The 18,591-nt window shown below is 43.6% G+C and overlaps 1 protein-coding gene across 2 annotated transcripts in view; it reads left to right on the forward strand.

The window, feature by feature from the left end:
• The window catches only part of LOC144805418 (uncharacterized), a 247,694-nt gene extending 230,375 nt beyond the window's left edge, over window positions 1-17,319 (forward strand). For both annotated transcript variants that reach the window (XM_078671976.1, XM_078671977.1), the window contains one exon: window positions 12,059-17,319. In XM_078671976.1, the coding sequence (XP_078528102.1) occupies window positions 12,978-14,384 (1,407 nt within the window). In that variant the 5' untranslated portion in view covers window positions 12,059-12,977 and the 3' untranslated portion in view covers window positions 14,385-17,319. The remainder of the gene's footprint in view (window positions 1-12,058) is intronic.
• The last annotated feature ends 1,272 nt before the right edge of the window (window positions 17,320-18,591 follow it).

The following is an 18,591-nucleotide window of genomic DNA, read 5'->3' on the forward strand; positions in this document are numbered from 1 at the left end:
TAAACCCTAGGCCTTGATAAACTGGACATAGAGTGAAATAGCATTTACAATGCACCATTTATCATGCATGCCTTTTCCACGCATGCCTTTACAACAAAATGCCAAGTATATATATCCGATGTGTGTGTATATATCACCTACAGCCGGTTGCCAATAGGTAGTAGAAGCAATTCTCTCTCAGCACACAAGTTTGCAAGATTTATTGGGAACCCTATCAGCGTGCAGCACGGAGACCTCAGCAAAGCTTACTGAGTGCCCAATTGGTATGACAGTGCAGAGATATTTTATAGATACAAGCCCTAGAGGATGGGCATCACAAAATACATAACACAGATCAGACTATGTCCTGCTGGACCAATCAGTGAAGGCTAATACTGGTGTGATACCTTCTAATGACCGAAATACGTCTACGATCTAGTGTTGCTGCCCACGTGTCATCGGCAAAAGCAGATTTGGGATATTTCCATAGAGGTGAAATATGTGTTTCTGATATATGTGGGAATGGCACGGGCGTGACCGGTCAGGTCACGTTGACACAGATAGGAAATGTGCTGTTTCTGCAATAGCTAGCTGGAAGCTGGCACGCGTATTTATCGGAAAGCCTTGCGTTGCTTTGCACGTTGCAGCTGGCTGACACAGAAAATGAAACGCGTGACCATTTTGTGCATTCTTGCTGGTGTCAATTTTAAGTAGATTAAAGAAAGCTACAGGCCTTAAAGCAAAAGGCATTTGGTATCATAAAATATCAGCTACATCATCGCCACATCTGATACCAAATCACATGCTAATCAGAAATCAGCTTTGTTCATCATCTCTTGTCCCTCATGCTGATGGGTGTGGTGGTATGTAATACCATCCCTGGATATGCAGCGGGCACAGGAGTTGGAAATGACTGTACAACAGGCCGGGCAGATTTTGACCAGGAGGCATAGTGTCAAAAGGACTGCTACCACTATTATAATGGCCTGTAGTATCCAAGAACCCCAGTCTGCAAACCAGTTCATCATGTCTTCCCACAGGCCCCCTGTGTGTATACCATGAGCCTCATCTCTAATTTCCTTGATCTTATCTATTGCTATATTTATATTCCCACTGTTATCTATGAATATGCAGCACTGAGAAGGTAATTGATGAATGATGTTGCAGACTCCGCCTTCTTTGGCCAGAATGATGTCTAGAGTAATCCTATTCTGGATTATTACAGTCCTCATGGAGGTGAGTTCTTCTGTTATATTCCCTAAGGCGCCAGTGGTAGAGTCCGCTAGATCCTCAATCATTCTGGATAACTGGTGTATCCTTACTGAGGTATAGGCACCGCCTACCACTGGGATCATCGCCCCAAAACCTGTTAATATGTTGTCTACCCATGCTGCCGTTCTCTCTGCCCTAACCAGCGCCAACACTTGCTTTTCTGCTGGAACTAACTTGGTGAAGTGGGTCATCTGCGGAATGATGGATGCTCGGTAGCAACTTGCATACCATCCTGGAGGCAGATAGAAGTATGCCCATGGGCCACAGACAAAGAAAAGGCCCCTGTAACCTACCAGACCTGGAGATGACTTGTCACGGCTCCTGACTCGTGTCAGTCTCATGGTGTGGTTACAGCTGCTGGTGCCCATATATATCTGTTGAACTGTCTTTGCTGGTTGTATACCTTTTATCCTGTTTATCCTGTCTTCACAGTCGAACAATCCCTGATGACCCTGAGCCAGTCGGCTGCATATTTGTGCAAGGGACCCTTTTAGGTATGAGAGGAGAGTCTGTTGCTTGCTTGCTATCGCTAGGAGGGGCCAGTACTTCAAATACAGTCACACCTACCGACACCTACACAGACATGCTGTGTTGGCTTAGTAGCATGTCGCGCATTAAGACACAGCCTACATACTTGGATACTGGCTGTACGTGGTACTTTAAACTATGTGTGGCATCTGTGGGCAGATGTGTGCAAACATAGCAATCAGATATATTTAAAATTGTTACATATGGCTTTAGCATTTCAATGTATTGATTTCCTTCATATGTTTCCCACAATCCTCCTTGATCCCCTTTATTCACATCCACCCCCATTTCAGCATTCTTTGTGGTCATAGTCAGTCATATTCAGTTCATAATCCTTTGGGGATTTCGTTGGTTCATTTCCCACTCTTCCATTAAGATGCGGTATCTCAAGATCTGCAGAATAGACTATAATCATCGTTGTCACTAGTATTGCTGGTGCCGGTAATAATATTGCAAGGACCACTGCTTTCCAGTTACATGTGTGTGGTTCAGTGGATGGCATGGCTCCAGAACAAACCTGTCCCTTCCCTATGCTTTTTAATCTTCTTGTGAAGGAGCCCTAAGTTTATTCAATGGTCCACTCGGGCTGGTGAATAGGCCATAATTTTGTTCTTCTTCCTCTTGGCGCTATGCTAACTAACCCTTAGAGCCAGGTATTTTACCCACTGTTTTCCTGTTCTATTCAATGTCTCGGATAGGTCTAGGACCAATGTTCTCTATTGCAAAAACGGCACAATGGGGAATGTTCCAGGTCTTGGATAAGGCTAGAACCAGTGTCCTCCATAGCAAAAATGGCAGAAAGTTGAAAGTCAAAACATACATTTGTTAATTCTTGCTCAGGTACTTGTGCCAAACGCGTTGGAGAGGAAATGTCATGAAAAATCAGTCTTATTAGTTCACTGAGCAACAGGGGATCTGGCATAAGTAATGTCAGTGTGGCAAAGAGTTACTGCCGGCCAGGAATCCTGCTGAAACTTGCCGTCACCAGCCAGGGAATGTCTGAGACCTGGGCCAGACCCTCCAGGACAAGAAAAAAATTGTACGTGAGAAAAGGCAGCGGACAGTAGGCAGCAATGACAAAGGTGAACACACGCCCGTGGCGCAGAATCGAAGAAAAGTCAATATTACAGAAAGCGAGATAAATGGCTAAACAGTATTGACTTCCTGGGCCTTGTGATGGCAGAAGCAAAAATAGACCATGAAAACCAATAACAGGAGAACGAAGAACGTGACCATAAAAGGGACCATGAAAGACATGGAGTCGGGAAAACAAGCAGTGTAAATATCCCCAGGACATAAACACACTGGCCCAGACATAGGAAGCCAAGAACAAGAGGCAGAAACAACACAAGCGTGCTGAGAGGGAAAAGAGCAGAATCACCCCAAAGACAACAGAGAGGCAACAACGAGAGCATCCACCTGTATCGACGCTCCAGCAACCAGAGAGATCGGAGAGAGATAAATAAACAGAACGTTATCACCTCAAATCCCCTCTCTCAGAGGGTGCAGAAGAGGCCAAGCACCAGTGTCCGTCAATGGAGCCAGTCAGTTGTGATGGGACCGCATTCTTCACCAAATGTTGAAGCTGAAATAATAAAGGATAATAAAATGACACAGAAATAATTCTCTCTCAGCACACACGTTTGCAAGATTTATTTGGAACCCAATCAGAATGCAAAATAAACATGCAGCACGGAGACCTCAGCAAAGCTTACTGAGTGCCCAATTGGTATGACAGTGCAGAGACATTTTATAGATACAAGCCCTCGAGGATGGGCATCACAAAATACGTAACACCGATCAGACTAGGTCCTGCTGGACCAATCAGTGAAGGCTAATTCTGGTGTGATACCTTCTAAGGACCGAAATACGTCTATGATCTGGTGTTGCTGCCCTCGTGTCATCGGCACGTGTCATCAACAAAAGCAGATTTGGGGTATTTCCATAGAGGTGAAATATCTGTTTCTGGTATATGTGGGCATGGCACGGACGTGACCGGTCAGGTCACGTTGACACAGATAGGAAATGTGCTGTTTCTGCAATAGCTGGCTGGAAGCTGGCACACGTATTTCTCGGAAAGCCTTGTGTTGCTTTGCACGTTGCAGCTGGCTGACACAGAATATGGAACGTGTGACCTTTTATGCATTCTTGCTGGTGTCAATTTTAAGTAGATTAAAGAAAGCTACAGGCCTTAAAGCAAAAGGCTTTTGGTATCATAAAATATCAGCTACATCAGTTTTAGTTAGGATGTAGTTTACATAGGAAGAGCGTTTTTTCATTTGCCAATAACTTTGGTGTCATTTGACGAATACTCGTGAAATTTCTAAAAGTAGTTTGCAACTCACTTTAGCTGCTGTCTTTTTTCGGGGTGATCTGTCTTAGAAAAAAGGGGGGTCCCAAAACGCTTTTTCCCCATGTTAATTTCCATAGGAAATGTTGGCATGTCTACAGCCCTGACCTGCTTAACAGAATGACACCAGATTTGTCAGGAAAATGGATGTTGATTCTGGGAAGTGCCTTTTTGTGATTTCTTTAAATCTGTACAGTAGTTGCAGAGTTATTTACAGAAATACCTTGGGACACGGAGCACCCGCAACCCCTCCCAATCTCATACCTTGATCTGATTGGCTACCAACACTTCAAACGAGGAAGTGTTGGAAGCCGTCTTGTGACTCTGTTTGAATCAACTCACAGAAAAAACCATTAAAAAAAGAAAAGGGGGTTGGGTAGAAACACCCTGACCCCACTGGGTCTCTTCGGGGGAGTCCCACAAAGACCTCGCATGGCCAAAAAAAGCATGCAAAAAAAAATTATTTCGGCAGGATTCGATGCCTGCCAACTTTTTTGTTGTTAAACCTAGCGTGGTCTCCTGTGTTGGCCCCAAGTGGGCCAGGTCCTGAGGGCATTTCTAAAAATAATAGAGTGAGGCGAACACAGGTCCCCCCCATGAAGCTGAATATTGCCCTAGGGGCCATCACCTACCCGGGGCTTCTTTAAAAATGAAAGTGGGAGAGGCTCGCACAGCAGGGCTCGAAAAATCTGAAAAGTTGTACTAGTCCTGCAGATCTAGTACCTTGGAAAATCCCCTCGACCTAACTTTAACCTACTTGACCTCCATCTCTGAAAACAGAGCAAAAGTGACAAGATAACAAGATTTAAAGTCATCTTTATTGCTCATTCCCTTTGTCAGCAATAAAAATGCCTTTAAATCATGTTATCTTGGCACTTTTGCTCCGTTTTCAAAGACAGAGTACAAAAGTTAGTTTGTCTTCCTACTCGCCAGAAAGGGAGAGTGGGACCTAAAAATAGCTTGTCCTAATCAATTCTCCCTCGCAAATGCGAGCAGGCGAGTGAATTTGTCGAGCCCTGTACAGCCTCTTCCACTGCCCAGGAATCACCACCTCCCCGGTGCTTATTTAATTATAATTGGGGGGGCTCTTTGACTCCCCACGTGCCCCGGTGTCCGCCACCTCCCTGGGGCTTTCTCTTTACACAAAGCATGGGTTGCGCGGACCCCCCTTCCTCCACCCTGTGGGCTGCCACCTTCTCAGGGCTTTAATTTTAAATAATGCGGGGGCACAAAAAACCCCTGCGACCCCGGGGAATGCCAACTCCCTCGGCCTTTTGTCAATTTGGAAGGGGGGGCCTGCATGATCTTCCCGGAGACCCAGGGACCACCTCTCCAGGGGTCTAATTTTAATTGATGTGTGGGGGCCACACAGACCCCCATGCACCCCGAGGGACTGCCACCTCTTTTTTGTTAAATGTATTGCGGGGGTCACATGGCCCCTCCGCAGCCCTGGGGAAAATATGAAGAACCTTCAGCCAATAATGGCCCTGGGCACCCCTAGGGCAGACCCCTGCTATTTCCCTGGCCACCCGTGGGACATAGCTGTTTGTTGTGGCTTGGCGGGAGCTATACCGCTCCGGCCAAGCCACAGAAAACTGTGTTCCAGTTCTAGCAAGCGAGAGCAGAAAAAAATGCTCTTGCTTGCCGAAAGCGGCGCATTCTGGGGCAAGATTCTAGAGTTTAGTGAATATTATTGTATTAGCTCTCAGCTGAGCCGGAGAGCCTACCCCTGAGGAGGGTTTTGCTATTGGATACTATAATAATCACTGCACTCTAGAATTTCGTCCCATAATGCTTTGCAGGGCCTTTGGTTGGGATTGTATTTTTGCCCATACCTGTGCTTGGGGTGGTCCTAGGAGGATGGGACCACCACCAAATCATGTCAGCATTGTGTGCTGTTTGTGTTCAAGGATTCTTCTTGGTCCTTTCCCTAGGTTAGGAAGGACCCCAGAATCATCACGTCTCTCACTGCTTGCTGTATTTTTATTTTCACTTTTGTTAGATGATTATATGCATTTTAGCATGTGATAATGTTACTTGTCGTTTTCCCAAGGGTATGTGAGGATTCTGTTTTCTTAATTGTGGTGAGATGGAATGGAGTTGCGGAGCAGAATTCACAGAGTTTTTGATCAATTCCACAGAATTCGGTATAGTGGTACTTATCTGTGTGTTCATATTTTGTGTGTGTGTTTGTTATGTTATGTTATGTTAATTTCGATTTATATAGCGCCAAATCACCGACAGGTCTCTTAGCGCTTGCTTTGGGAACCCGTCCTGGCTTTCCCTGCGAGATAACCCCTACTGGGCATCCCCAAGGTGAAGACCAGGCATCCCATCGCACTGGGGCCTTAGTGGAGATTAAGCAAGCTATTGCCCAGAGTTGCAGAGTGTGAACCCATGATTCGAGTAGGCACTGAGGCGAGAATTATCGAGTCCGTGGATATTTTGAGCTCAAGACCCTGCCGCATCGGGAATTGAACCCTGGTCCCGGGTCCGACCTCTGCATCAGGGTCTGCCTCCTCTAACCAGTGAGCCACACTTCTCCACCTTTGTATGTGTATTTCTTTGTAGGTACACCCTTTTCTGCCGTAGAAGAATGAAAGCCTCTTTTAATGAGGTATTCCACAAGCCTGCCTTACAATTTAAAAAACATATTAAATGACATGAGCACACCCGCAATTTTCTATGTAATGACATTTATCCCAAACACGGATTGTTTTTCCTCCATTCCTACTTTCAAACTAGAGGCGTAGCTTCCATTTGCGCAGCAGGCGCAGTGGCACCAGGGCCCACTGAACTCCTAATTATTGCTGTATTTCACAGTTTCACATGGGTCAAAGAGGGAATGTCTTTCTTGGACTAGAGCCCCTGACACACTGGCTACTGCTGTAACCTAGCCTTGCTGGAGAACAAATGTTATTTGCGAGAGGGATGCTGTATGAAAGAGTGACGACTCGTTGGATATTGTTCTATTCGTGAAATACATCTGCTTTAGAGTTGGAAATGATTATCAGCCCGTCAGTGGCGGGAAGTTCCATCGGGGAGCATGGCAGTGCCTAACAGGGCTGAATGTGAACACAGCTAAGTACGGGAAGCTGCCCAGCGCATTACCTTTGCTTGTGTTCTAGGCCTTGTCATAAAGTTTGGCCAACTTAATTAGATATGGTGATCTCCTGTATGTGCTGCAAGCAAGTACACCATCCCACCGAGATATTAAGGTGTTAAGAGCCCTGTTCGTTGGGGAACGTTACTTGCGAACCACAGAGAATTGAAGGTGGAGCAGCCATAAAGACAAGCCCCAGGACAGTCTGGAGGTCAGCCAGCGTGTAAGCCTCATTACGTATAATCTCTTTAGTTCAAATGGGGCTGGTAAAAGCAGATATCTGCCCCACCATAAATATGAAATCTGGAAATATAGAGAATCTTTTTACTTTAACACTGAAAACTGCCAACATTTCTGTGTGACAATGTGGGCGAAATGAGGAATTAGAAGGGGAATTGGAGCAGTATATCACTAAACGTGTAATAGGTGATTAGGTGGAGACCGTAAATGTGTAGTGTTCATGTGATGTTTGTTTTAATAACACTGTGGTTGTGGTACACTGGGTTGCTCGGTTGAAGGCGTGAGCCGAAATGCGTAGGCATCATGTGTTGGGTTTTGCTGCATTATAGAATGAATAAAACAGTAGTGAGCACTTGGACAATGATTTGTCGTATTCGTGGCACACCGAGTGAGAGTACGGCTGATCGTCCTTTGGATAAAGTCATTTTGAGGTGGTTTATGGCAGGGCCATTGTTGTAAATCATTATGCGTGGTCAAGGCATATGCATGGTAAAGACTTGCGTGGTAAAGGTGTTACGTGGTTAAGGCATATGCATGGTAAAGACTTGCGTGGTAAAGGTGTTACGTGGTAAAGGCATACGTGGTAAAGGCATTTGTTGGAATGTATGACATTATAATTAGTCTAATCCTGCACTATCTCTTGACTTGAAACTAGACCCTGAGCCTTGATAAACTGGACACAGAGAGCCCAAAAAAAGTGTAAAAGCACGTGTATTGGGAAGGTCATGCCACATTGTCATCACATGCCATTTTCCCAGTGCCTTGTACCATTTCCCCAGTTTTTCTCGCATAAATGGTGCAATGTACCGTATAGCACTACTCGCCACCACTTTTAGAGGGTGATCCATTTCTCTTCCTACCCTGGATGGAGAGTTACTGCAGCATTTTGTTGAAGTGAAACTCTAAGTGTCAGAAAGAGTCAGATTGGCGTCTGTGAATTTTCACTTACTCACAAGTTAGGGTTCATTCACAAACTGACGAGGTGAAGCATGCGTGCGCTGCATTTACTAGTGTGTGATTCTACACATGCAAAACATGTACACCTGGTGGCGATCATCTGACTAGTTTTGTTTTCAAACATTGTTGAAAGAGCTGCTTAGTCCTAAAAGCTCCAACTCTTTGAGCATAAATAAGATAAGCTGCAAAACAACTCATCTGGGGACACAGACAAGCCCACTGACACCAAGATAGAGACAGTAAAGATGGTTATTCACAGGCCCTGGAAAACCCCCTAGTCCTGCTCATCATACAGACCCATCTCCCTCCTAAACGCTCATGCTTAACTATTCACAGGCATTCTGGCACACATCTTAGGCCATTCATAATGGCCTTATGACTGCGAGTCACAGCAGTGGTGAGATAATACTGTGCCGTTGATGCAATGCATTCTTTCCAACACTGAGAAGACACTGGACACAATGTCCGCCAAGGGCCCGATTTATATTCAGGTGGATGGTTTATTCTGTCATAAATGAGGCAGGTGTCCTGTCTACCCTATTAAAAATGCATTATATTCTGTGGCAATTGTAATAAAGCGATCATGATCTGTCATGTTTGAGGCAATAACCTGTCGGATAAACTCTAAATCAGGCCCCTTGTCTGCAGCAAGTGTTGTAAAAGGAGCAGGAGCCAGCGTTATAGGAAGAGGGTCTAGAAGCAGATATAGTCCCAGAGTCACTGAAGCACCTACCTGTTCACTTCCTCTGCTTATACCTCATTAGCACCTTCCTGTGCACCTGCTCTGTTTGTACCTCACAGGTACCTATATGTGCACCTCATCTGTTTATACCTCATAAGCACCTATATGTGTACCTCATCTGTTTATACCTCACTAGCACCCACCTGTGCACTCTCTCTGTTTATAGCTAATAGGCCCCTTCCTGTGCACCTTCTCAGTTAGTACCTCCCAGGTGAGCTTCTTAAATGAAGCTTGTGATCAGTGTACTGACAACCACGGCCTCTTCACTATCAGGCCATTATCTCCATCTGCTGTGTGCATGCTTCAAGCGTGCCCCCCTGCCAAAGCTAACAAGGAACCCTGAAGAGTGAGTACACAGACCGAGGGGAGTAGGGGAGCTGAAGGACATGGAATGAGGTAAACCTGGATAAAAGAAATATGGGAATGGAGGAATGTGACTTCACCTGTGAACAATCGACATCCCCTTTCGCTCTACCAAAGCCCTGTCGAGTTTCAAAGTAGCATCCTGGCCTTCAGACAGACCACAATAAGTCAAATATCATGGAAAACAGGAACATGGAAAGCAATTATTAATATGCACACATCTGTTGGATGCTTGATATTTCAGATAATTTATTGGTTGTGATGGATTCTATATAAGGATTAAATGACTGATATCGTTGAATAATAAATGTCATGATTTAATGTTTGTTTGCCATATCTGTGTGCGCAATATAAAGACGGGCCATTAGAATTAACCCCTCATTCTGTTTCACAGAAAGCTCTGGAAGGAGCTGCTGATTGAAATACAACAGGATCTTAACTTTATCTACTTTAGGAAGAACTAAAGACTAATTTTTTAAGTTGTCTTTCAGGGCAGAATCAGTCAATAGTTCAAGGGAGATGGATATATATTACGCTGATAGAAAATCCACCTCAACTCGGGATAATGCTCCAGTCTTCCAGGTTAGAAGGATCCAGAAGTGCTTGAGCCCGGAGGGCTGTAAAATGTGTTGAAGGTGACGTAGGGCTTTATTACGAGTGTGGCGGTCTTCCAATGGGACTACCACAGCGGAGGTACCAGGCAGACTGCCAAGCCCATTGAGAGCCCGCCGCCGGATTATGACCTAATCCATGGTGGGTGGGCGGTGCAGCAGCGGTCTCGCGGCGGCTGTATTAGGCTCATTTGAGAGCCTTAACAGCATACCACCACCTTAAAAGTGCCTGCAGTACGTTCCTGTACCATGTCATGCATGCCACACTGTGCAGGAACAAGGGTGCCATTCCATGGGATGGCACAGCATGTGCCCCCTGCATGCAACCCCAGGAGCAGAATCGGCCAGGGCCCTGTGAGGGCCCCCTTACCTGCATGTCCTTTATCCTTTTCATGGTAGAGTCCCCGCCATGAAAAGGGCGGTGGATATGCAGACTGTAATATGCTCGGCGATGACGGCATCGGCACTGCCAACATATTCAGGGTGTTTGCAGACCGCCTCCACAGCGGGATCCTTGATCCTGGTGGGGGGGGGGGGCGGTCTCACCACCACACTCATAATACGGCAGTCAGTCCGCCTGGATGGTGGCAGTTTGACCGCAACCGTGAGTACGGCGATCATGAGGGCAGTCGCACTCATAGAAAGACTCTTAATAAGCTGCAAGGTAAAGGCGGGAGTTGGCATTTGAACTGATCCAGTGTGAACAGGAAAGCATTGTGGAAAAAGGTGTCTGGAGTTACCTTTGTCATATATACTTCCTAAAGAGCTACCTTTGTCATGTATACTTCCTGAAGAGTTACCTTTGCTATACACTTCCTGAAGAGTTACCTTTGTTATTCACTTCCTGAAGAGTTACCTTGGTTAAATACTTCCTGAAGAGTTACCTTTGTTGTACACTTCCTGAAGAGTTACCTTGATTAAATAATTCCTGAAGAGTTACCTTTGTTATACACTTCCTGAAGAGTTACCTTTGTTGTACACTTCCTGAAGAGTTACCTTGGTTAAATAATTCCTGAAGAGTTACCTTTGTCATGTATACTTCCTGAAGAGTTACCTTTGCTATACACTTCCTGAAGAGTTACCTTTGTTATACACTTCCTGAAGAGTTACCTTGGTTAAATAATTCCTGAAGAGTTACCTTTGTTATACACTTCCTGAAGAGTTACCTTGCTTAAATAATTCCTGAAGAGTTACCTTTGTCATGTATACTTCCTGAAGAGTTACCTTTGCTATACACTTCCTGAAGAGTTACCTTTGTTATTCACTTCCTAAAGAGTTACCTTGGTTAAATACTTCCTGAAGAGTTACCTTTGTTGTACACTTCCTGAAGAGTTACCTTGGTTAAATAATTCCTGAAGAGTTACCTTTGTTATACACTTCCTGAAGAGTTACCTTTGTTGTACACTTCCTGAAGAGTTACCTTGGTTAAATAATTCCTGAAGAGTTACCTTTGTCATGTATACTTCCTGAAGAGTTACCTTTGCTATACACTTCCTGAAGAGTTACCTTTGTTATACACTTCCTGAAGAGCTACCTAAGGTAGATACTTCCTGAAACTGAATTAACGGCAGCGCTTCCTGATTCCTCTCTTTTTCCACAATCTGTTCTGTTTAAATGAAATCTTGTCCATGTATATCTGCCTAAAACTCTACCTGTAGCACGAGTGCTCTGTGGCTGCCCTTTCTTTAGTAAGTTACTCAGTGAATAATGGTAAATCACTATCTTTTCAGAAGTAAATACAATGTGACATGTTCAACCACAGTTTTAATGAAATATCCATGTATGGTAAAATGTTCCTCACTAAATTTCAAATATGGTAGAGAAGAGATGTCTTATCCAGCTGGTTAAATATTGTGTATTCACATTCTATTACATTTGCATTTAGTAATATTACATTTCTTTACATCCAACAGAGAATAAGCCTTAAATGCAAGGATTGATTATGAATAATGAAGATAACACATCAAACCTGCAAAAATTATCAAAAATAAGGAGCTCCAAAAACATCAGTGCAATCAGAGGCAGAGGACAGATCCAGGAAGACGAAGTCAAAGGCAATTCAGTGAGTGTCCGAGTCTGAGATCTGCACCTCGACACCCCAAGACGAAGAAATGACCACAACAAAACCAAGACAACAAAACTGACAAACCACCTGCTGTATAAACAAGCGTCCAACACCAGCTTTGATCATGAGGCCGGTATGAGAGTTGGAGGAAGGTCTTGTGTCTATTTGGGATCCATAGCTTGGAACAAACTCCCTCCTCAGCTTTGAGCTGTTAGTATCATGATAATGTTTAAAAAAGGTTGAAATCTTGGCTTTTTGTCCATGTTTGAAACAAACTGATTTACTTTCTTTTCTGACCTGTGCTTTGCCGCGGGACACTCTTTGGAGTAGCTGTACACATTACGAGTCGCTTCACCATCATGATATGGCTAGAGCAGTGCTTCGCTATCTAAATTGGCAACAGACCACCATTCAGTGCTCTAGGTGTATTGTTAACTCTTTCTAGCCAAACCTCAGGCACCAGGGAAAAGCACAACGAAGTGGAGCCTAACCACTGAAGGCTAAAGGAAAGCGGAGTTCTCCTCTCTGAAGTACAGAGTATTGTCCCAATTTGCACCTGCCGGAAGGAAGATTAGGCTTTACCCGCAAGCATGCAAAGCCATTATCCAATCTAAAGATGCAATCACCCTCAAGGAAGCCTTACTGATATTATGAATGTGGCAGGTATTTAGTGAGTCTTGTATTTTTATTTTTAAATCGGAAATCACGCGTCCAAAATATAACACGCATACAGTCAATGTGAAAATAACGCAAGTAGTTTATGAACTATGCTGACCCTTCAGGAAACACGGTCAGGAGAAAAATCGTGCAATTCCACTGAATATGTCAAGAACTTTAGCCAATTAGAAACCATAAAAGAGCATCAGCAAATACACACAGGGGAAAAACCATACCATTGCAATGAATGTGTGCAGAGCTTCAGTTGGTTATCACTCCTCCAAAGACATCAAAGAATACACACAGGGGAAAAACCATACCATTGCACTGAATGTGTAAAGAGCTTCAGTCATCTATCAGACCTCCATAGACATCAGAAAATACACACAGGGGAAAAACCATACCATTGCAAGAAATGTGTGAAGAGTTTCAGTCAATTATCAAACCTCCATAGACATCAGAAAATACACACAGGGGAAAAACCATATCATTGCAAGAAATGTGTGAAGAGTTTCAGTATGTTAGCAGAACTCCAAACACATCAGAGAATACACACAGGGGAAAAATCATACCATTGCAAGGGATGTGTGAAGAGTTTCAGTACGCTAGCAAAACTCCAAACACATCAGCGAACACACAGAGGGGAAAAACCATACCATTGCAGTGAATGTGTGAAGAGCTTCAGTCAAATTACATGTCTCCGCACACATCAGAGAATACACACAGGGGAAAAACCATACCAGTGCAGTGAATGTGTAAAGAGCTTCAGTCAATTATCAAACCTCCAGATACATCAGCGAATACACACTGGGGAAAAACCATACCATTGCAGTGAATGTGTGAAGAGTTTCAGTACGTTAGCAAAACTCCAAACACATCAGCGAACACACACAGGGGAAAAACCTTACCATTGCAGTGAATGTGTGAAGAGCTTCAGTCAATTATCAAGCCTCCATACACATCAGCGCACACACACGGGAGAAAAACCATACCATTGTAAGGAATGTGTAAAGAGCTTCAATCAAATTTCACAGCTCCACAGACATCAGAGAATACACACAGGGGGAAAACTATACCATTGCAGTGAATGTGTGAAGAGTTTCAGTACGTTAGCAGAACTCCAATCACATCAGCGAACACACACAGGGGAAAAACCATACCAGTGCGGTGAATGTGTAAAGAGCTTCAGTCTGTTAACAGGCCTCCGGAGACATCAGCGAATACACACTGGGGAAAAACCATACCATTGCAGTGAATGTGTGCAGAGCTTCAGTCGGTTAGCACATCTCCAAACACATCAGCGAACACACACAGGGGAAAAACCATACCATTGCAGTGAATGTGTAAAGAGCTTCAGTCAGTTAACAAGCCTCCGGAGACATCAGCGAACACACACAGGGGAAAAACCATACAATTGCAGTGAATGTGGAAGTAGTTTTACTTACTCTTCAGCATTAAGAAATCATCAGCGAGCTCACAAAGGGGAAACAAATCGTTTAAATGCCATGAATGCTTGAAAAGCTGAAGTCCATTATCAATCCTAAACAGGCATCAGCGAACACACGCAGAAGAAAAGCCTTCAAGTGCAATAAATGTGTGAACAAATGTAGTCAATTGTCAAGCCTATGTAGACATCAGCTTGCACTCACTCTGTAAATACCGTACGACTGTAGTGAGTGTAGAAGTACCTTTAGTGCATCTTCCGCACTAAGGATTCATCAGTTAATGCTCACAGAGAAAAATCCATTCAGGTGCAGCGAATGTGTGAATATCTTCTGTCAGTTATTAAACCTACGGATACATCAACTAACATACACAGAGTAAAAAAGAGCATTGCAATGAATGTCAGAAGTGATTTTGTCAATTGCAAACACACCTGGGGTAAACCTTACAATTGCTCTAAAAGTGTGACGAGCTTTTGTCAATTTCTGATCCTACATAGCCTCAGCGTAAACACACCTTCATTTAACTCACTTAGAAATAATCCCAGAGATGCAGTGAATTCAAAAAGAACTTAAGAACATTAACAATAATATTGACTCATCTGAGGACATAGACAGGGGCAGAACAGTGCAGTTATTGTGAGATGAAGGAATTACAGGAACAAGTATATAATTATGTTAGTTATTCAAATACCAGATGAATGAAGACTCGACTAGAAGAAATGAAGAAAACCAAAGATTTGTAGAATATTGAAAGTGTCTGTTCCCAGTGATTGTTCACTTCGGTACACATAGAAAAAACAACGTGATATAACAGGAAATCCACTGGGAGACTAGCACAATGAGGAATAAAAGAAAAGAAACACTGGTAGTTTTTATTTGGCAATGAAGAGTTACAAAGAAAAACATCCAAGTGTTCCAGTTCATGCCACCTATGAAAGTGTAGGGATGAATATGATGTAGTGTAGTTCCTATTATCCCAATAGGCTCTGCGCATTGGAATAATACCTTCAATAGTATAGGCCTAGACCAGACGTTAACTAGGTCTACTACTGTCGATATTAGACTTAAAGTTTTGGGTTTGCCAGCTAGCTCAGAGTTCACTAGAAACTTTCTCGAATAGGCAAGGAGGAGTTGAACCTCCCTGGATAGACAAGAAGGGATTTAGTTTCTGACAACCATAGAACATGACAACTTTGCTCTCCCCTAATCAAGAGTGTATCTCTAGAGTCGTGTGAACAAAAGGCAATTTATTTTACTCAGTCAGTACGTGCATTCTTAGTCTCACCAGATTGTAGAGAAAAGGAAGAGACGGGCGTGTTCAATAAAAGATGTTATTTATTGATCAGTCTCTTTTCTCATACAAGAGAAATGGATCGATTTTATTGCAATACTTATGGTTAAGTAAAGTGCATACATTAAAAGCAGAAGTATAAAATAATACTGTAAAAACATTGATATGGTTTCTGAGCCATATGAAGGTTTAAAATGAATAAAATGAATACATACACATATACATTTGACTAATCGTACTCAACTGGTGTTTCTAACTACGCCTACCCCGTGTACCTGACCTAAGCCTAATACGTGGGCGGGAATAGAAAGTTACAGTTTAAGTTAAGTTTGTTTTGCCAAGTGACTGACTAAAGAATTCTCTGCAAGGGGTTATTCAGTTCTGTACCTGGAATCTAGGATGAATGAGGGATGGTATCTCTCGTCTCTGGTCTCGATATTCCAGGCTGCCTGCGAGGGCTACCCGGAAGCGCCAGAGCTCAATCAATCAATCAATCAAGACATTTCTAGAGCGCACTACTCACCCGTAGGGTCTCAAGGAGCTGGATTTCTCGGCAGGAGAAAAGGCAGCTTCTCGTTCTCAGCGCGTCAGGAAGGCGGGGCTGCGCCAGCGGGGTCTGCTCTGCTCTGGGCTTCGGCAAGTCTGGCTGCTCCGATCTCGTCCCCACCGCGTGTGTTTGCATAGGGCAATATCGGTAATATTTATACCTTTAAGGTGCCGAGATTGACGTAAGGATGGACATAGATACGTCAATAAGGATGTCATACGACCTGGTCGTTAGCACATTCTTTTGCTGAAGTTCTCGGTGAAATCAAAACAATGGCCGCAGGGTTTTTCCCAGGTCTGTCATAGGTTTGATTTTTTGAGAACTCCGTATGCCTTATCAGGGGCTGGAGGAATATCGCTTGTCTAATTAGATGGCAAGCGTTATGACCTAATCAGATAACACGTTCCTGTGCCGTAGTGTGGCTTTATCAGATAACGGTTCCTGCATCATGGGGGTTTTCTGCCTCATGGGATGGCTGCTAGTTAACTTGTTAACCAGAATAGGGTCAGGAATAGGGGGATCGATACAGAACCTATAGGAATACATCACAATGATTCTGCCTGCACATATTGCTATATTAGCATAAGTGAGTTAGTTGTGAAAACGCCATTTTGCTGCTTTTGCACATGACACAACATCTCTGTTTTTATAAAGACAAACTGCTTGCTTTTCCTTCACATGAGAACGGTCTGTTTTTCATATCTCTAGACTCACACTGCGACCTCAAGTCTACACAAAGTGTTCAAGGTTAAAATAACAATGTATGCTGTTGATGCAGGTTGATCGGCCCACGCTCTAGACACAACACAAACACAGCTGCTCATTTCTAAAACTCAGGTGCTTTTAATATTGCACTGCATGCATGAGTTTAGCACTTGGAAAAAACCTTTCAATCGACAAAGAGCTGTGCTGATCTGGGATGTGATTCACTTCACCTGACTTTGGAGGTATGGGTTTCCCGGTTTTAACCTAGAGATCTTCTATTATTATAATACCTAGCTCCTATCAAGGGGAGGGTGGTACACAAGGCGCTATAGACCATTATAATATGATTTCTCCCTTTGTATTTTATGGAATTGTAACAATGTTGATTGTATTGATTTTATGCATCTTTTTACTTATGTTAGCAAAGATACTGCATCTTAGAGCACGTAGTTGAAATAAACATTTTAAACTATACAGTGTCTCTGATTGCTCACGTTGTGGACATTTATGAGAATAAAAACAAAAGAGTGTTCTTGATTCCCACTATTCCTGAGAGGTCCCAAAGTCGCTTGTTCATTGGTAGCTTCACTTTAGTACGGAGAATGAATGAGACACTGTTGCTAGTCGGATAGGGGTTCTGGGCACTGAGGTGCATTTTTGGTACACCACAATACACTGAAGTCCTGGTTTCCTGCGCATAGTTCTGTGCATGAGCTGAATTCCCGTAACATGGCACCCAAAGTCTTGATTAGTGCTCGTATCTGTCCCCAATACCCTCAACACCTTTTCCGGTTAACAGGCGTGACGGATTAACCTACCTATACGAATGTGTTATAGGTTAATTCAAGCATAAGATTTATAAAAAGGTACACATTTTGAATTACTACCCTTTGTTGTACTGCAATTTATATAAATTGTTTTTCTTCTCTATGTCCTCATGGGTGATATTGACATAGCTCAGCATAGTTGGGCAGCGCTCCGGCGTCATCAGACGCAGTTTGGAGTACCAGACGATGATATGTCTGTAATATTTGTAGTGAGTGCTGATTCGGCGTTCCCCTTTGAGCTTTTCTACTATTGGGTCACGTTTCCTGCAATAAATGTGGATGAGGATACGTTTCATACATACACTCACACTGCGATTCCTGTGAACTATACTCCATATAGGACACAAGAGATTCCAATTTCGGCATGGCAGCATCGTGTTTGGTTTAATGGCACCCTGCCCCACACAGTAACTCCGGTTCGGTTAGGTCCCTTGTCAATTCCTGGGGCCACTTGGCCAGTCTTAGCCGGGTTCACACCATATCCACGTTATCTCAATGCCCCGATTGATGACTTGTGTCAACTTTATACCTCTTTTGTTGGGGTACATAGGGCTTTAGTTCAATATGTTTCTTGCAGCGGAACAAGTTGGACCGGCCGGGATGTAGATTGGTCCAGTCATGGTTAGTACGGTTAATTTAGTAATGGGCAAGCACCCTCAAACTAAGTACGATATGCCTTATTGGCTTGCCGAGAAATTTGACCCACTGGAAGCAGTGTTTCCTAATAACACTCCTGTGGAAAAACACAGGATTCTCTCAATTAGTTTGCAGAAATACCTATTGCCAGAGGTAATAGATTGTGAGATTTGGGGTAAAGTATTTGCAGCAGAATATGCGAAGTGTTTCTGCACGCCGTCTATAAATGTCTTGCCCTCTGTGATCAAGCATGTTCCGGATGAGCACAGTGCG

The sequence above is a fragment of the Lissotriton helveticus genome, assembly GCF_964261635.1.
Source record: "Lissotriton helveticus chromosome 1_1 unlocalized genomic scaffold, aLisHel1.1 SUPER_1_unloc_1, whole genome shotgun sequence".
Taxonomy (NCBI): domain Eukaryota; kingdom Metazoa; phylum Chordata; class Amphibia; order Caudata; family Salamandridae; genus Lissotriton; species Lissotriton helveticus.